Raw genomic sequence first — 14,269 nt, 5'->3', positions numbered from 1 at the left:
TAAAGTTGATATGCTTTTTAAAAAAGCTAATACATTAAAAAACTAAATATCTTAAAAGCTTCTGGTTTCATGTATAATCTTTTTAAAACTCCTTTTCTGAATGTGAATGTTTTTGTTAGTGATTACTAAGTTTATAATAAATGCATTAAGAAAAAAAAATCACAAAATCGTTATTTATTTCAGAGGTAGAAGGGACTTACTTCAGAGGCCATTTATTCCAAAAGAATCCCTTCTACCACATACCACATGGCTACCTTCTCTACCATTCCCTAGAAAGCTCACAGCTGGGATAATCTCAGCATTTTAAAATCCCATCAGCCTTGGGATTCCATTTCATCACTATCCAGATTAGAGAGTGGGGCCATGAATTCCAAATCTTCATTTAAAGTGACAGCTCCTATCAGAATATCTCATTTCTCATCTGGCTACACCAACCTGGGACTTCTCTGACTTCCCCACTAGGCCTAGGTGTCTTCTCCTGTCCTCCCATCCCCTGTGCTTTCCAGCTTTCTGTTTTGTTTTCCCTCATTAGATTACAAGCTACTTGAGGGCAGAGACTTTTTCTTTTTTTCATTTATGAATCCCGTATAGTGCCTTGCACATAGTAACAATGTTTACTGACTATACCAAATAAGTGGTCATTGAGAACTTTGCTTTAAGTGATAACTTTCCTAGCAGCTCATTCCACTTCTGGTTATAGCATCTTAGAAAATTCATTCCTTCTAGCTCCGACCTGTGGGGTCTTCAAATATTTAGAGACAGCTCTCTTGTCCCTCCTATGTCTTCTCTTTCAGTCAATTATTTCAACAAGTCCTGATGTAGCAGAATCTCAAGGCCTTTCAGCATTCTGTTTGCTTTCCTCTAGACTGCCTCTGACTAATCAATATCTTTCATAAAATCTAGTTCCAAAAACTAAACACATTACTTTAGATGGAGTCTGAAATCTTTCAAGAAGTTGATGGCAATCTCTGGAAATGATAATGAGGAGTCACCATTTACCTATTTAGAAAAGTGTCCCCAAACGCTGTTTGGTCAGACTTTGGCACTGAAACAATGGCAGAGTTAGCTCCTGGTAACTGGTGACTCTTTTCACAAGCCTATTAGAAAGCAATGAAGTACATTTTCCAGTAGAGCTGGAGAGAGGAGAAATTTCAGGTAACATCCCACATTAGTTTTAGTCTCCCTCCCCCTATTTATTTGCTATCAAAAAAGACCAAAGTAAATTACTTTAGCTGGTAAACAGAAATTACCATACACTTTACCTGAGGAAGTAGACTATAGACTTTGGCAGCTATGAAAATTTTCTTTTGGTGTATTTCCAAGTATTTACTTTTCTAGATGGGAAAAATCATCTAGCTGCTTTAGGATACCTGGTCCCTCTTATTGTTTTTCCCCCTGATCTTTGCCAAGATCTTCTTTCTGTAGGAGTATGATTCTATCTACAATCAAGTTCTTAGAAGGTAGTGTTCTAAGCTTTATGAAAGGCTTGTGGTGTTTTCCATGTGGATGGTAAAGAAATGAATGACGCTTCATACTGATTATATATCACATGTTGTTACAACCCCTTCATCACACATCCATAATTACCATTTATATCTCCCAATAGGATCCCAGAATCCAGGTCTGGAGATATTGCAAGGTCCTTCTGTGGCTTGTTTATAGAAGCTGTAGAATTTTAGCATCATTTCATTTGTTGGCTGGAATGAACCTATGGAAAACAATTTAAAATACAGTATTTTGATGTCAGAGGGGAAAAATGATAATCTTGATAATCCATCTTACAGGATTAGCGATGTGGAGCATGAAAGTGATCTCTGAGGTCATCTACCAGTCCAACTCCCATAATTCTCATTTAAGTAAATTGAGGATCAGAGAGAGGAAGCAACTTGCCCATAGGGAATAAGCAGCAGAGCTGGGATTTGAACCAAGTCATCAGACTCAAGATCCAGTATTTTCCCACCATCTTATATGCATTTGTACAACCTGTTTCTATCATGTCTAAAATGCACTCCTTCCTCACTCTCATGTTTTACCTTCTTTCAAAAGGCAATTCAGATGACATCTCCTGTAGGCTATCATTCCTGATTGCCTCCATGCCTCAACCCATACTGACAAAACTTTTTAAACTTTCAATTAGTCGTTATATCCCCAGTAGAACATTAAGCTCCTTGACAGGAGTTTCATGTTTGCAGCTCTAGTCAGTCAATAAGCACTTATTAAATGCCTACTATGTGGCCAACACTGTGCTAAGTGACAAAAAGAGGCAAAAGAGAGAACCTACCCTCAAGGAGGGCATTATAATCTAATGGGGAAGACAAAGAAAGGAATATGTATGAACAAGTTGTATACAAGATAAAAATAATTAACAAGAGGGAAGGCATTAGAATTAAGAGGAGTGGGCAAAGGCCTCCTGTAAAATAGAGAATTTTAATTGGGAATTGAAGAAAGTCAAGGAAGTTAGGAAGCAAAGTCGAGAAGGGAGAGCATTCCAAACATGGATGAGCCAAGGAAAATGCTTGGAGCCAAGAGATAAGAGTGTCTTATTCTAGGAAAGGACAGCTAGGTTACTCAGTGGATACAGCAACAAACATGGAGTCAGAAAGACATGAGTTCAAATCCAGACTCAGACAGTTACTACTGTGTAACCCTGGGCAAATAATTTAAATCTTGTCTGCCTTGGTTTCCTCATCAGTCAAATGAGCTGGAAAGGGAAAAGGCAAACCACTCCAGTGTCCTTGCCAAGAAAACTCCAAATGGTGTCATGAACAGCAGAACACGAATGGAAAACAAAAATTCTAGAAACAGCAAAGGAGTCGATGTTGCTGGATTGAAGAGAACATGGCAGCATAAGGTCAAAAGAAGACTGGAAGGGGAGGGGGGAAGCAGGACTGGATTTAAGTTATCAAGAGCTTTGAATGCCAAACAAGTGTTTGTATTTGATGCATAAAGTGATAAGCAACCACTAGAGTTTCCTGAGGGAATTTGGGGGGGGGGAAGGGTGTTACATGGTTGGACTGTCACCTGAGGAAAACTGCTTTGGCAGCTGACTGAAAGACTATTACAATAGCCCAAGTGTAAGGCAGGCCCGTACTAGGATCATGACAGTTTCAGAAGAAAGAAGAAGGCATATCCAAAAGATATTGCAAGGGTGAAATTAAAAAAGAAAAGAATTTTGACCACATATTGGCTAATGGAGCTAGAGTCCACAAAGAGCTAAGAGGAGAAAATTCATGTTTTCACCAGTAATATGTAATACACAGAAACTATATTTCTAACTAGGAGAAGAAACTGGTTCAATGAGTGACAAAATGCTCATCTGGAAAACCTGGCCTAAGACTGGCACAATTTATCCAAGAGGCTTTTCAAAGGGGGTTTTAGTGAAAACAATAATTCTTCCAGCGAGGTCAGGCCCCAAACCACAATGGAATAATGCAACAGTTATAAAATGTTTTCCAAAGAAGCAAATTAGCAGAAGTGGACCAATTACTATTCCATCGGATTCAACCGACTGACATAGAGAGCCTAAGTGATTAAAGCTAGAAGAGACTTAAAGCCAAGAAATCATCAGAACAGTTTCCCCATTTCATAGATGAGGAATTGGAGATCCAGGGAAATAAACTGTTTGAGGTTACAGAGAATGTTTGTGGCAGTCAGAATCCAATTCTCACGAGGCAGGGACTTTTCCACTATACCTTGGGGCTTGTTTCTTTTCTTTTTTTTTTTTTTTGGTGAGGATTAAAAATGTAGTATGTAAAGTCAATATCAAAAAGCAAGGCTTTAGACATGCTAAAATATTTTTAGGTATACTTTTTCTGGCAACAAAGGATAGGAAACAAAGTAGATGCTCACTGATTGAGGAATGGCTAAATATTAACTGGAAAAGGAAAATAATGGAATCTTCCTGTGTTACGAGAAGGAATGGATATGATGAACCCCAAGAAGCATAGAAAGACATTTTCCTCTAAATGTCATATATAGCTATTTCTCTCATTATAGCTAATTATTTTTTAAGTCTAAAACTTTAAAAACTATTCAAAGACTTTATTAGGAACCTGTATGAAGAGAAGGAGAATGGCGTAGTGTGACAAGGTCAGGAGCCCTGGATATGTTTGTTACCTCATGGGTAAAAAGAGAGTAACACTCCCAGCCTACAAAGCTGTAGGGAGAAAAGTACTTTGTAACCTTAGCACATTCATATTCTTTCTCTTTCTCTCTCTCTCTCTCTCTCTCTCTCTCTCTCTCCATAAATAAAATCAGATAAATGTTATTTTTAAGCACAGAAAAGATAGTTACTTATCAACTCCTGCTAGGTCAAAGGGTATGCATGGTTCTATAGTCCTTTGGGCATAGTTCCAAAGGTTGAATCAGTTCACAACTCAACAAACAGTGCATTTTCCCATATCCTTTCCAACATCTGTCATTTTCCTTTTCTCTCATATTAACCAATCTGATTGGCATGAGATGGTACCCCTTGCTTATCAATTCTTAAAAATAATCATAATAATAGCTAATATTGTATTTATTATGTGTCAAGCACTGTGCTAAACACTTTACAGTTATCTTATTTGATCTTCAACACAGCCTTGGAAGGTGTTTTTATAATCCCCACTTTAGAGATGAAGAAATGGAGGGATACAGAGGTTCAGTGGTTTGTTCAAGGTCACATAGCTTGCGTGTCTGAGGGTGGAACTTTGCTAGAAATCATAGACAAAGCCCTCAGTTTTTATTTTAGTCTTGGTAGAGGTAGAATAAACAATTACAAAAGTATCCTGATGATTAACTCTATAGTAAGAACATCTAAAAGACATTTTTTTCCAATTTAGCCAAAAGATAAAAAGTCTGTCAATTTCCAGTGTTTTGGGGACATTTTAAACTCACTGTGGATCTTGTTACTCTCTTTTGTGTATTAATCATACTCTTTTTTGTATTAATTATATTATGCCCATCTGATCGCTGGACTAGATGATGAGTTACTAAAGGACAGGGAACATTCCTTATTTTATCTTTGCATCTCACACTTCACCAAAGATAATGCTTTTCATACATCAGATATTTAATATTTGTTGAATGAATAGTAAATATGCACTTAGGAGTAATTACAAAACATACATCTAGCAAGGAGGGAAAGAAATGGGGTGAGGAAGAGGAGTTGCTGTACCATATTGTTACCTGTTTGGGAAACATAATCTTAACTTAAAATACCAAAGAGCTTCTTTTCCATTACAACTCGGTTCTTAGGCAAAAAATTTTAAAAATAGATTGTGTATAAGCCTGTATGTCTAAATCCATCTCCCTATTATTCCCTGAGAATTTAAGTTCCTAAAGGCCAAGGACATGTTAGATATAAGCTCTACAGAGGATTCAGGTTTATCGTAGGCTCTTAGTAAGGATTAAGGAGCAAAGAAAATAAGCTACAATTCAAGCAACTTTTCTGCATAATTTTTTCACAACATTTACATAATAATTCACATGATAAAGCAGCCCAAAAAACTTTCAAGGAGAAGAACAGAAATAACTGTTTAGTTATCCATTCTAAATATTCATCCTTTTACTCTTAGTTCACAAGACAGATAAAAATATAACCCTCAGGCTGAAGTTTCACAAGATTTGATTCCACAGGCATGCTGTCTGGAGCACATTAAATAGCAGACAAACTTGTATAGTGATCAGTTTTTCATACTTGTGTACATACTAAGTTCTATTTAGTGTTAAGAGGAGAATGGGAGCTAAATAAGCTAGGGTTGAGAAATATAACTTTCCTAATTAGCATAAGGGGAGGGAGGGGAAGGAAGGTGGGGGGTGAAGTTTATTGCTATTTACTCCAAATGCACGTGGGTGAGACTGGTTTGAGAGGTCTTTCCACTAAAGAAAACGTTGTGACCTATCTCTGACAGATGAACACTGTCACTGTGATTACTAAGGCACACCAAAATTAAGAGATTTGTTGAGGTCAAATATGAGAAGCTTAGATTTAAACCCAGATCTTATTCTTAGCCGCACACACTACTCCTTACTCCATGATGCTCTAACCATTTTATAAGTCTCAAGATTACATTCATTAAAAAGACTTCTTGGTCAAGCATTTGAAGTAATGACTCCTATGTAATGTAATTTCCCTAACATTCTGTCTTCCCCCATGTTTTCTTCTTATCCAAAAGGAGATAAAAGTAAAGTTGGCCTTAAAAGTGACCTAATGAAGGAGAAGTGGGGCTTTTATTTTTTATTTTACCGTTTATAGAAACAAAGAATATGGAAAATGACTGTCTTTTTATATGATACAGGTGTATATTATTTAACAATTACTGTAACAATGTAATGTAATATTATTAGACTACTGTTATAACATCCTGTAATATTGTAATATAAACACTCCTTTTTTGGTGCAGTGGAAACAACGGTGAACTTGGAGGCTGAAAACGGAGTTTAAAGGTCACCTGGAACCTCTGTGACCTTGGACCACTCATTTAACCTACCCTAAGCCTCAGTTTCTTCGTCTGAAAAATAAGGGAATTGAGATGACCTCCAAGGTCCCTTCCAACTCCAGATCTCTGATCCTATATACCGAGGGATTCCCATTGAAGTTCACGGCTCTCCAGGGGTCAGACTTATTTTCATCCGCAAGAACAAGGTAGTCTGCCAGTCTCCGGATCAGTTTAAAACGGGGTCACGGAGGCGTTTCCACGGGAGGTCTCGGCAGCCCCGGGCGCCCAACGCATCACGCCAGAACTAAGGCACAAGAGGGAGCGCACGCCCCGGGGCCAGGCCCGGAGGCCTCTCGGGGGTACCTACCATTTTTTGGCAGACTCTGAATCACCTTCACGGCCGCCTCGAACCTGGTTTCGTGCACAGATCGGGTCTCCGCCATCATCTCCAAGCACCAGCCCCGGGCGCCCTCACGCAGCAGCGGCGGCAGCAGCCTCCCCGCCAGCCGGCATGAAACTAGGGACACGAAGCGGAGCGCAGCCGCGGATTAGCTTCTCCCGAGGGGGAGGGGAGGGGGAGGAGAGGGCACTGTGGGGGAGGCTCCCTCCGGCCCTTCCGGACTCAGATGACCCAGCACGCGGCGGCCTCCTCCCCTTCCTCCCCCTCCTCCCCCCCCTCCCCCGGGGTGGCCAGGCCCAGCCTGGGCCCAGCAGCCGGAATAGCCAGAGGCCCCGGCTCGCCTCAGGAAAGGAAGCGCCGGCACAGAGGGCGCGCCCGAGACAGGAGGGACCCCTCCCCCAGCTCTCCCCCACATTCCTGGGGGCCCCATCCCTGCGCCCACCTCCTTCTCCCCCGCTGTCTTCGGTCACAGACGCCAGGGGAGGGGACCCCGATTCAACGTCTTCCGCCAGGAGGGAAAAACAAACCAGAACAACAGAAACTAACCCTAAAACCCACCTGGGGCAGGTGTACAGGGAAGGAGTCACCTCGGGCTCTTCTCCGGGGTTTGTTGGGAAGGACCGGCCCCAGCCCTCAGCGCACCCCGGAGACCGGGGCAGCCACGGACCGCCCCCTCCCCACTGGATGGAATGTACTGGGGGGAGGGGGAGAAGGGGAGAATGAGGACAAGAGCGAAGGCTGAGGTGGGGAGGAGGGGAGAGAAAGTACTTGGTGAAGGTGTAAAGGAGACCCCCCCCAAGCCCCCGCCCCCCGGGAGAAGGACGCAGGGAGCCGCCACAGGTGGGCCAGTTCACCCGGCGGGCCCAGAAGGGTCCCTGCCCCCACCTCCGCGACGTCGCCCCAGGGCCGGAGCCCCAACAGCCCACTTTCCTCCCCGCACTAGGGGCACATTCGGGGCCGAGCTCGGCCCCCTCCTCATTCTCCATTCCCTCCTCCAAACACCCCCGATCCACCCAGGAGGTCCTCTGCTACACCGGCACCCATGTTCTGGGGGGCCCTAAACGGGGGGAGGAGGAGGAGTGGACGGGCTACCCCGGCCCCGGAAGTCCCTACGAGCGGGAGGTTTCATCGCTTGGGGGCAGTTTGGGATGAGGGAGGAAGTGTGGACAGGTGAGGGGCTCCTCCCCCGATCCCCAGCGGCGCCAGCATTTACCTTGGCATTGCCAGGCCAGGCAGGTCCAGAAATGTCCCTGGCCCTGGCCCCGGCCCCGGCCCCGCCCCCGCCGCACTGGCTCCTGGGAAATGTAGTTCGGCGCTCCTACACTGCTTCCGGGCCCCCCCATCCAGTCTGCTAGAGGGCTCCCCCTAGTGGGTCATGCCCGTCCCTTCAGGCGGGTTGCGCTAACTCGAGGAAGACCCTGAGAGTGCCCTCAAGTGTCCCACATCGTTAATAATCCATCGTTCTGCTCCAACCGTGACTCGAAGCCCATCGCTCTGCTCCGACCATGCTTTAATAACCCACGATTCTGGTTTGTAATCCTTGGTTCTGGTTCAACCTCGAAATACAGGTGAGCTGAGATCCAAGGAGGGCACTGGGTAGGAGAGTCAGTCAGTTAACATGCATGGATTAAGCACCTACTGTATACCAGGCACTGTGCTAAGTGCTGCAGAGTATAATGCAAAAGAGGAAGACAACGTGAAAACGTACAGGATAAATAGGAAATAATCAACAGAGAGAAGACCCTAGCCATGGGGGGGGGGGGGGTGGCAAAGCTGCCAAGACATGGATTTTTTTCCTGTTGTCTCTTTCTCCTCTCTCCAGCATGGCGCCTGACCCAATGGTCTGACTCTTTCTGACTCCATTTGGGGTTCTCTTGGCAAAGATACTGGAGTGGTCTCCCCAGCTCATTTTACAGATGAGAGACTGAGGCAAATAGGGTTAAGTGACTTACCCAGGGTCACAACTAGTAAGTATCTGAGTTTGGATTTGAATTCAGTCCTTCCTGACTGCAGGTCCAGGGCTCTATCCATTGAGTCTTCTAGCTGCCAGCTTGAGGGACTTAATGAATGTTGTTTGAAACTTATTGAATATATTCAACTTCTTATTGTGGATTAGTTCTAGTACATGCTTACAGTTATCTCTGTATAAATCTACACCATCTGACAGCAGAAGAAAGAAGAGGCATCCGATGAAACTGTAGTCTGTAGTTTTGAAAGAGGAAGATTAGACTTCTTGGCAAAGATTGCAAGTAGAATTGAGTAAGGTAAAAGACTTAAGAAGATAGGGGAAGTTTCTTCCCTACAGTTTTTAAAAGTAGCCCAGATTCTCACATACTCATTTTATTTTGTGTGTAGTTTTGTCAGGACCAGGGAGGGAAGGTTAGGTGCCTTCCAAGACTGTGAATTTCTGTAGTAAGGACTCAAGGTAAGCTAAAGTGTATGTCAAGGAAGCAGATTAATTGTTTGTGGTTTGATTTTTTTTTGCTATTTATTTTTATTACTCATTTTGTTCTTTCTTGTCAATCAATGAATAATCAATTAATCTTCTGACTCCTTTTGAATCCCGAAAATATCAATATTTTGAAATTGGTTATATAAATTAAATGTTATTTGTACACAGCACTTGGCCCACTGAAGCTGCAAGTCTTAAAAATAATGTGCCCTCTTTCTTAGATAATTATACTGTCCATTCCATCAACTGGACAAGTGCTTTTCATACTTTTTTACGGTAGTAGAAATAGCTAGTTAACACAGTGGGCAGAGGGCTGGGCCTAACACCAGATCACTTGATTTCAAATGCAGCCTTAGATTGTTACTATGTTACTATCTTATCACTTCTACCCCTATAACATCTTTTGAATGTATCCCCTTCTCTCTACTCACAGACCACTACTTTGAGTCATCCTGAGTCGTCCTGATTGATATCTAGCCACTGGGCCCAGATGGTTCTGAGGAGAAATTGAGGCCGGTGACCGTGCACAGCCCTCTCAATCAAATCAAAGTCACCTTCCATTCATGTCATCCTCTCCCTGATGTCACGGACCTATTCAACAGCGAAGGACAAACACAAGACCACCGCCCTAGTTCAGGACCATTCCATCTCTACTCTAGACTATTATTAGGATTATTAGCATAGCTTTCTAATTGTTTCCCCTGCATTTAGCCTCTCCTCTACTCAATACATCCTCTGCATCAGTACCAATGATATCCCTAATAAGTCTGACCATGTTGGTCCCTATTGTCTCTAGGATAAAATATTTATTTTCTCTTTGGCATTTACAGCCCTTCACTAACTTTCTAGACTGATTTCACATCATTCCCTGTTGCACACTCTATCCTCTTGCCACACTCAACATGTATCTCTAGCCTCTGTGCCTTTGCAAGATGGTCCCCTCTTGTGTATATTGCTTTTCCTCAATTTCTCTTGGAATCCCTTCAAGGCTCAGATCAAGTTCAAGTTCACCTCCTACACAAGGGCTATCCATATTCTCCCAGTTGTTAGCGATCCTTGCCCCTCAGATACCTTTGTATGTATTTTATATTTACTTATCTGTACATGTTGTTGCTTCCTGTAGGCTGTTAGCTCTGTATGAGCCAGGATGAGATTGCTAGTATAATATCTGATATACAGTGAGTATTCAATAAATGTTTGATAAGGAGGCACTGAAGTACCACCAAGCTGTGCTCGCTGCCCTGTAGTGGTGCTCTATGGACCACCTGTCCTTACCACCTGCTCTGCTATCATACCCTCCAGACCACTGGGTCCTCCCCTCTGCTCTGCAGCTGTACTTTCCAGTATGTGTCATGTCACCAAATGAAGAGTAGGGACTACTGTGAATTTCTGTTTCTAAGCCTACCACTTAGCACACCATAAGTATTTAATAAATGCTTTTGTGTTCATTCATTCTCTGAATATCTATAAAATTGCATCTAGTATATTTTCAAGATCAAACCTCATTTGCATTTAGCTAATTAAATTTAGTCAAATAAAAATAAACAATGTTTTTTGGAAGGATTTCAAAAGGTGGAATGCTAGGATTGCTCTGTTCTGCTGTTGCTGAATAAGAAGAGTAGAGATGGTCGCCTGTGTCCTCGTCGGTATGAATTTGCTTCGATGATTCAGATGGCAATCCATTCATTCTGTGTGACACTTGGCCATGTCTTCCAATAACTTTGCCCTAGGGATTGAGAAGAGTTTCCTACAACATACCATGATGTAAATGGGACTTACATCACTTTCTTTTGATATCTCCAGGCACAAACCACACAACCAGCTCATTTTTTTTTTTTTGCATATACTTTTCTTAAAGGATGTACTTTACTCTGCAGCTCCTTATTAACAGCATGATTGCAATGTGGTAAAGCCTGCTCATACCCACTATGCACTTTTCCTTTGGTTCTCCTTTTAGATGATTTTCAATGTTAATTCTTCAGAAACTTTAGTTCTTCCATGACTCACAGTCATCAAAAATGGGCATTTTTGTACATAGTCACAAAGAACATTGAAGTAATATATAACCTGGTATGTTACCACAACTTTGACATAGGCATGGATTGTCAAAATGGTGATACTTACTAGCTCATAAAACTACAAACCTTAACATTCTTTATTACCACATATTTACCACCAGTTTTGGCTGATCTGCTTAAACTTATTTAGCCACTGACAGTCACTGTGGTGAATGACTTATCATTTCTTTTCCATGGCTGTTTAGCTCTTGACCTTTGTTAAAGTGGTTGGCCAACCTATGAAGGGTATTGGTGTATTTCAGTATGGGTATTTGGTGCATCTTGGCATAGTGGGGAATGGGCTAGCTTTGGAGTAATAAAGACCCAACCTCTGACATGTACTAGCTGTGTAAGCATGAACAAGTCAACTTATTAGGCAGTTCTCTAAGGCTATAAATTATGGATAAATTGTTGAATTGGTAGAAGAGTTTTCTATAAGAAGAAGCATTAGACATAGCCAGTAGGCCTGCTATGACACTCCCAAGTGCACTGGAACCAAGTTAGAACGTAATTGGGAAATATTTAACAAAAGAAATGAAAAAACCGTATAGATAACATCATAAATTATTAAATACCAAAAAGCATAGACAACACTATATTTTAAAACTAAATGAACATGCTCAGTCAAGGATCCTTAGGTAAGGATTCATGGCCCCTATTTCTATATGGGCCTGACACCCCTGCCTTAAACCAGTGGAACCACCAGTTCAGACCAACTCCCTACTTCCACTTACCCCCAAAAAGCCTGCCTAGGAGAGGAATCAGAGGACTCACGTGATTTGGACAAATGATTTAACATCTCTTGGCTTTGTTTTTTTTCTGTATGTAACAGAGCCATTTTACTCCTTTTCCAAGTACAATAACTTTCTGATATAGTTTTTAATCTGTTCCATGAACCTAATGAGGTAGGAAGTTATGGCAAAGGAGTCAGCATCCTTGTTATATGTAAAATGAGAGAACTGAACTAGGTAACCTCTAAGGTTCCTTCTAGCACTAAATCTATGATTCTAAGATCTTTTTTTATAGAGACTACAAAAGAGCTACTAATTTTTTTCAATTATGGCTTTATAAAATTATTCTAAAAGGCATTTCTTAGCTGCTCAGCAGTAACAAAGTTATCTTATTAAATCAACTTAAAGATGAACTTATAAAATTTTAGATAAGGACTATAATCATGCAATGCTGTATGAGATAAAATTGGGAATTTTTTAAAACAGAAGCATAAACATTTTGAGCAGTATTCATACCACATAATCTATAATGCTTCTGGTAGCTTGTAGTGAGCATGCTGTTTTTGGAACGAAAGCTGGCAGCAATAAATCTATGATCTTGTGATTTTCTCTCTGCCATATTGAACCAATTGCTAAGTCATGTCAATTCCACCTCTGCGATATTTCTAGCATCTGTCTCCTCCTCTGAGTTTCAGATGCCAGTGGCACAACCTGTCATGGAATCCTGCAGGTGGATGGAAGATGATGCAGCATGGATGGGAAATCTGGAGATACACCAAAAGAGGTTTCAATAAACAATTCTGAGTGATGCGAGAATCTTTGTATTTTTACCGTAGCCATCAACACTGCTTTGCCAGAGTAGGTGCTTAATAATTGCTGAATGAATGAACAAATTTCTTATTAATAGATAAGAAGTGTACATCATTCTGAGGAAGAAGCTGCAATGTTTGGCATTCTAGGGTAGTTAAAAGTGGTTGATGTTAGCATTTGCCCTTTCTGAGTCTTTGAAAGCACAGCTGCTGAATTCTCAAAAGAGTGCTTTGTGTAGTTTTTCCATCTTGGGAATTCAAAAAAAATGCGACAACTGCACTTTTTTTTTTTTGCAGTGACATATTTAAAACCAAGAACTATAAAGTGCTTCTTTGAATAATTCTTTATAAGGCAATTTAAACTCTTGTTATTTTAGGTTTGAGTCTTTAAAATGCTAACAAAGGAGGACTATTTTTCTTTCAAGATAAACAGATGTTATACATTAAAAATTAGTTTTTCCTGCTATATTAACTGTTATTGCATATGGAAATAAAGTTAATTTGTTCCTATTGCAGAATTAAGAAGATCATTGCCCCAATTGATAAATGGTCAAAGGATATGAACAGGCAATTTTCAGAGGAAGAGGTTAAGGCTATCTATAATCATATGAAAAAATGCTCTAAATCACTATTGGTTAGAGAGATGCAAATCAAAACAACTCTGAGGTACCACATCACACCTATAAGATTGGCAAACATGACAGAACAAGAAAATGATAAATGCTGGAGAGGATGGGGGAAAGTTGGAACACTAATTCATTGTTGGTGGAGCTGCGAGCGCATCCAACCATTCTGGAGAGCAATTTGGAACTATGCCCAAAGGGCTACAAAAATGTGCATACCCTTTGACCCAGCAATATCGCTACTAGGACTATATCCCCAAGAGATCATAAAAATGGGAAAGGGTCCCACATGTACAAAAATATTTATAGCAGCACTCTATGTAGTTGCCAAAAACTGGAAGTCAAGGGGATGTCCATCAATTGGGGAATGGCTGAATAAATTATGGTATATGAATGTAATGGAGTACTATTGTGCCATAAGAAATGATGAACAAGAAGACTTCAGAGAGGCCTGGAAGGACTTATATGACCTGATGCTGAGTGAAAGGAGCAGAACCAGGAGAACTTTATGCACAGCAACAACCACAGTGTGTGAGAGTTTTTTCTGGTAGACTTAGATTTTTGTAATAACACAAGAACTTCTTACCAAAAAAAAAAAAAAAAGAAAATCATTGTTCAGTATTTTATGGCTTTTTATTTATAGTAGGATTAAAAATCTTCATTGTTGCTTTTACTTTATTATTTAGTATTTTAATAATGTACTTTAATATAAATAATTCCAGAAATGATTGCTTCTAATACTACTCACTAGGAAAATACCTGTTAGAATTAATCT

General features: G+C 41.0%; 1 protein-coding gene and 1 long non-coding RNA gene across 10 annotated transcripts in view; one reads left to right on the top strand and one right to left on the bottom strand.

The window, feature by feature from the left end:
- ACBD5 (acyl-CoA binding domain containing 5) overlaps positions 1-8,112 on the bottom strand; it is a 49,299-nt gene extending 41,187 nt beyond the window's left edge. For 2 of the 9 annotated variants that reach the window (XM_072651795.1, XM_072651797.1), the window contains exons 1-4: positions 8,036-8,098; positions 7,381-7,516; positions 6,790-6,939; positions 1,588-1,708 (exon numbers count right to left, since the gene is read on the bottom strand). In XM_072651795.1, the coding sequence (XP_072507896.1) occupies positions 1,588-1,708; positions 6,790-6,868 (200 nt within the window). In that variant the 5' untranslated portion in view covers positions 6,869-6,939; positions 7,381-7,516; positions 8,036-8,098. Of the gene's footprint in view, positions 1-999; positions 1,098-1,587; positions 1,709-6,789; positions 6,940-7,264; positions 7,624-8,035 lie in introns of those variants that run through there. The other 7 variants (XM_072651796.1, XM_072651798.1, XM_072651803.1 and 4 more) reach the window with 5 other exon arrangements.
- A 156-nt stretch (positions 8,113-8,268) lies between these two features.
- On the top strand, positions 8,269-10,726 carry LOC140532838 (uncharacterized). The gene is made up of 3 exons (XR_011976695.1): positions 8,269-8,390; positions 8,645-8,789; positions 9,708-10,726. It is a non-coding gene; the product is annotated as an uncharacterized lncRNA (long non-coding RNA).
- Positions 10,727-14,269: the final 3,543 nt, after the last annotated feature.

Source organism: Notamacropus eugenii, chromosome 3 (genome assembly GCF_028372415.1).
Source record: "Notamacropus eugenii isolate mMacEug1 chromosome 3, mMacEug1.pri_v2, whole genome shotgun sequence".
NCBI lineage: Eukaryota > Metazoa > Chordata > Mammalia > Diprotodontia > Macropodidae > Notamacropus > Notamacropus eugenii.
This window is presented reverse-complemented; position numbering and strand designations above follow the sequence as displayed.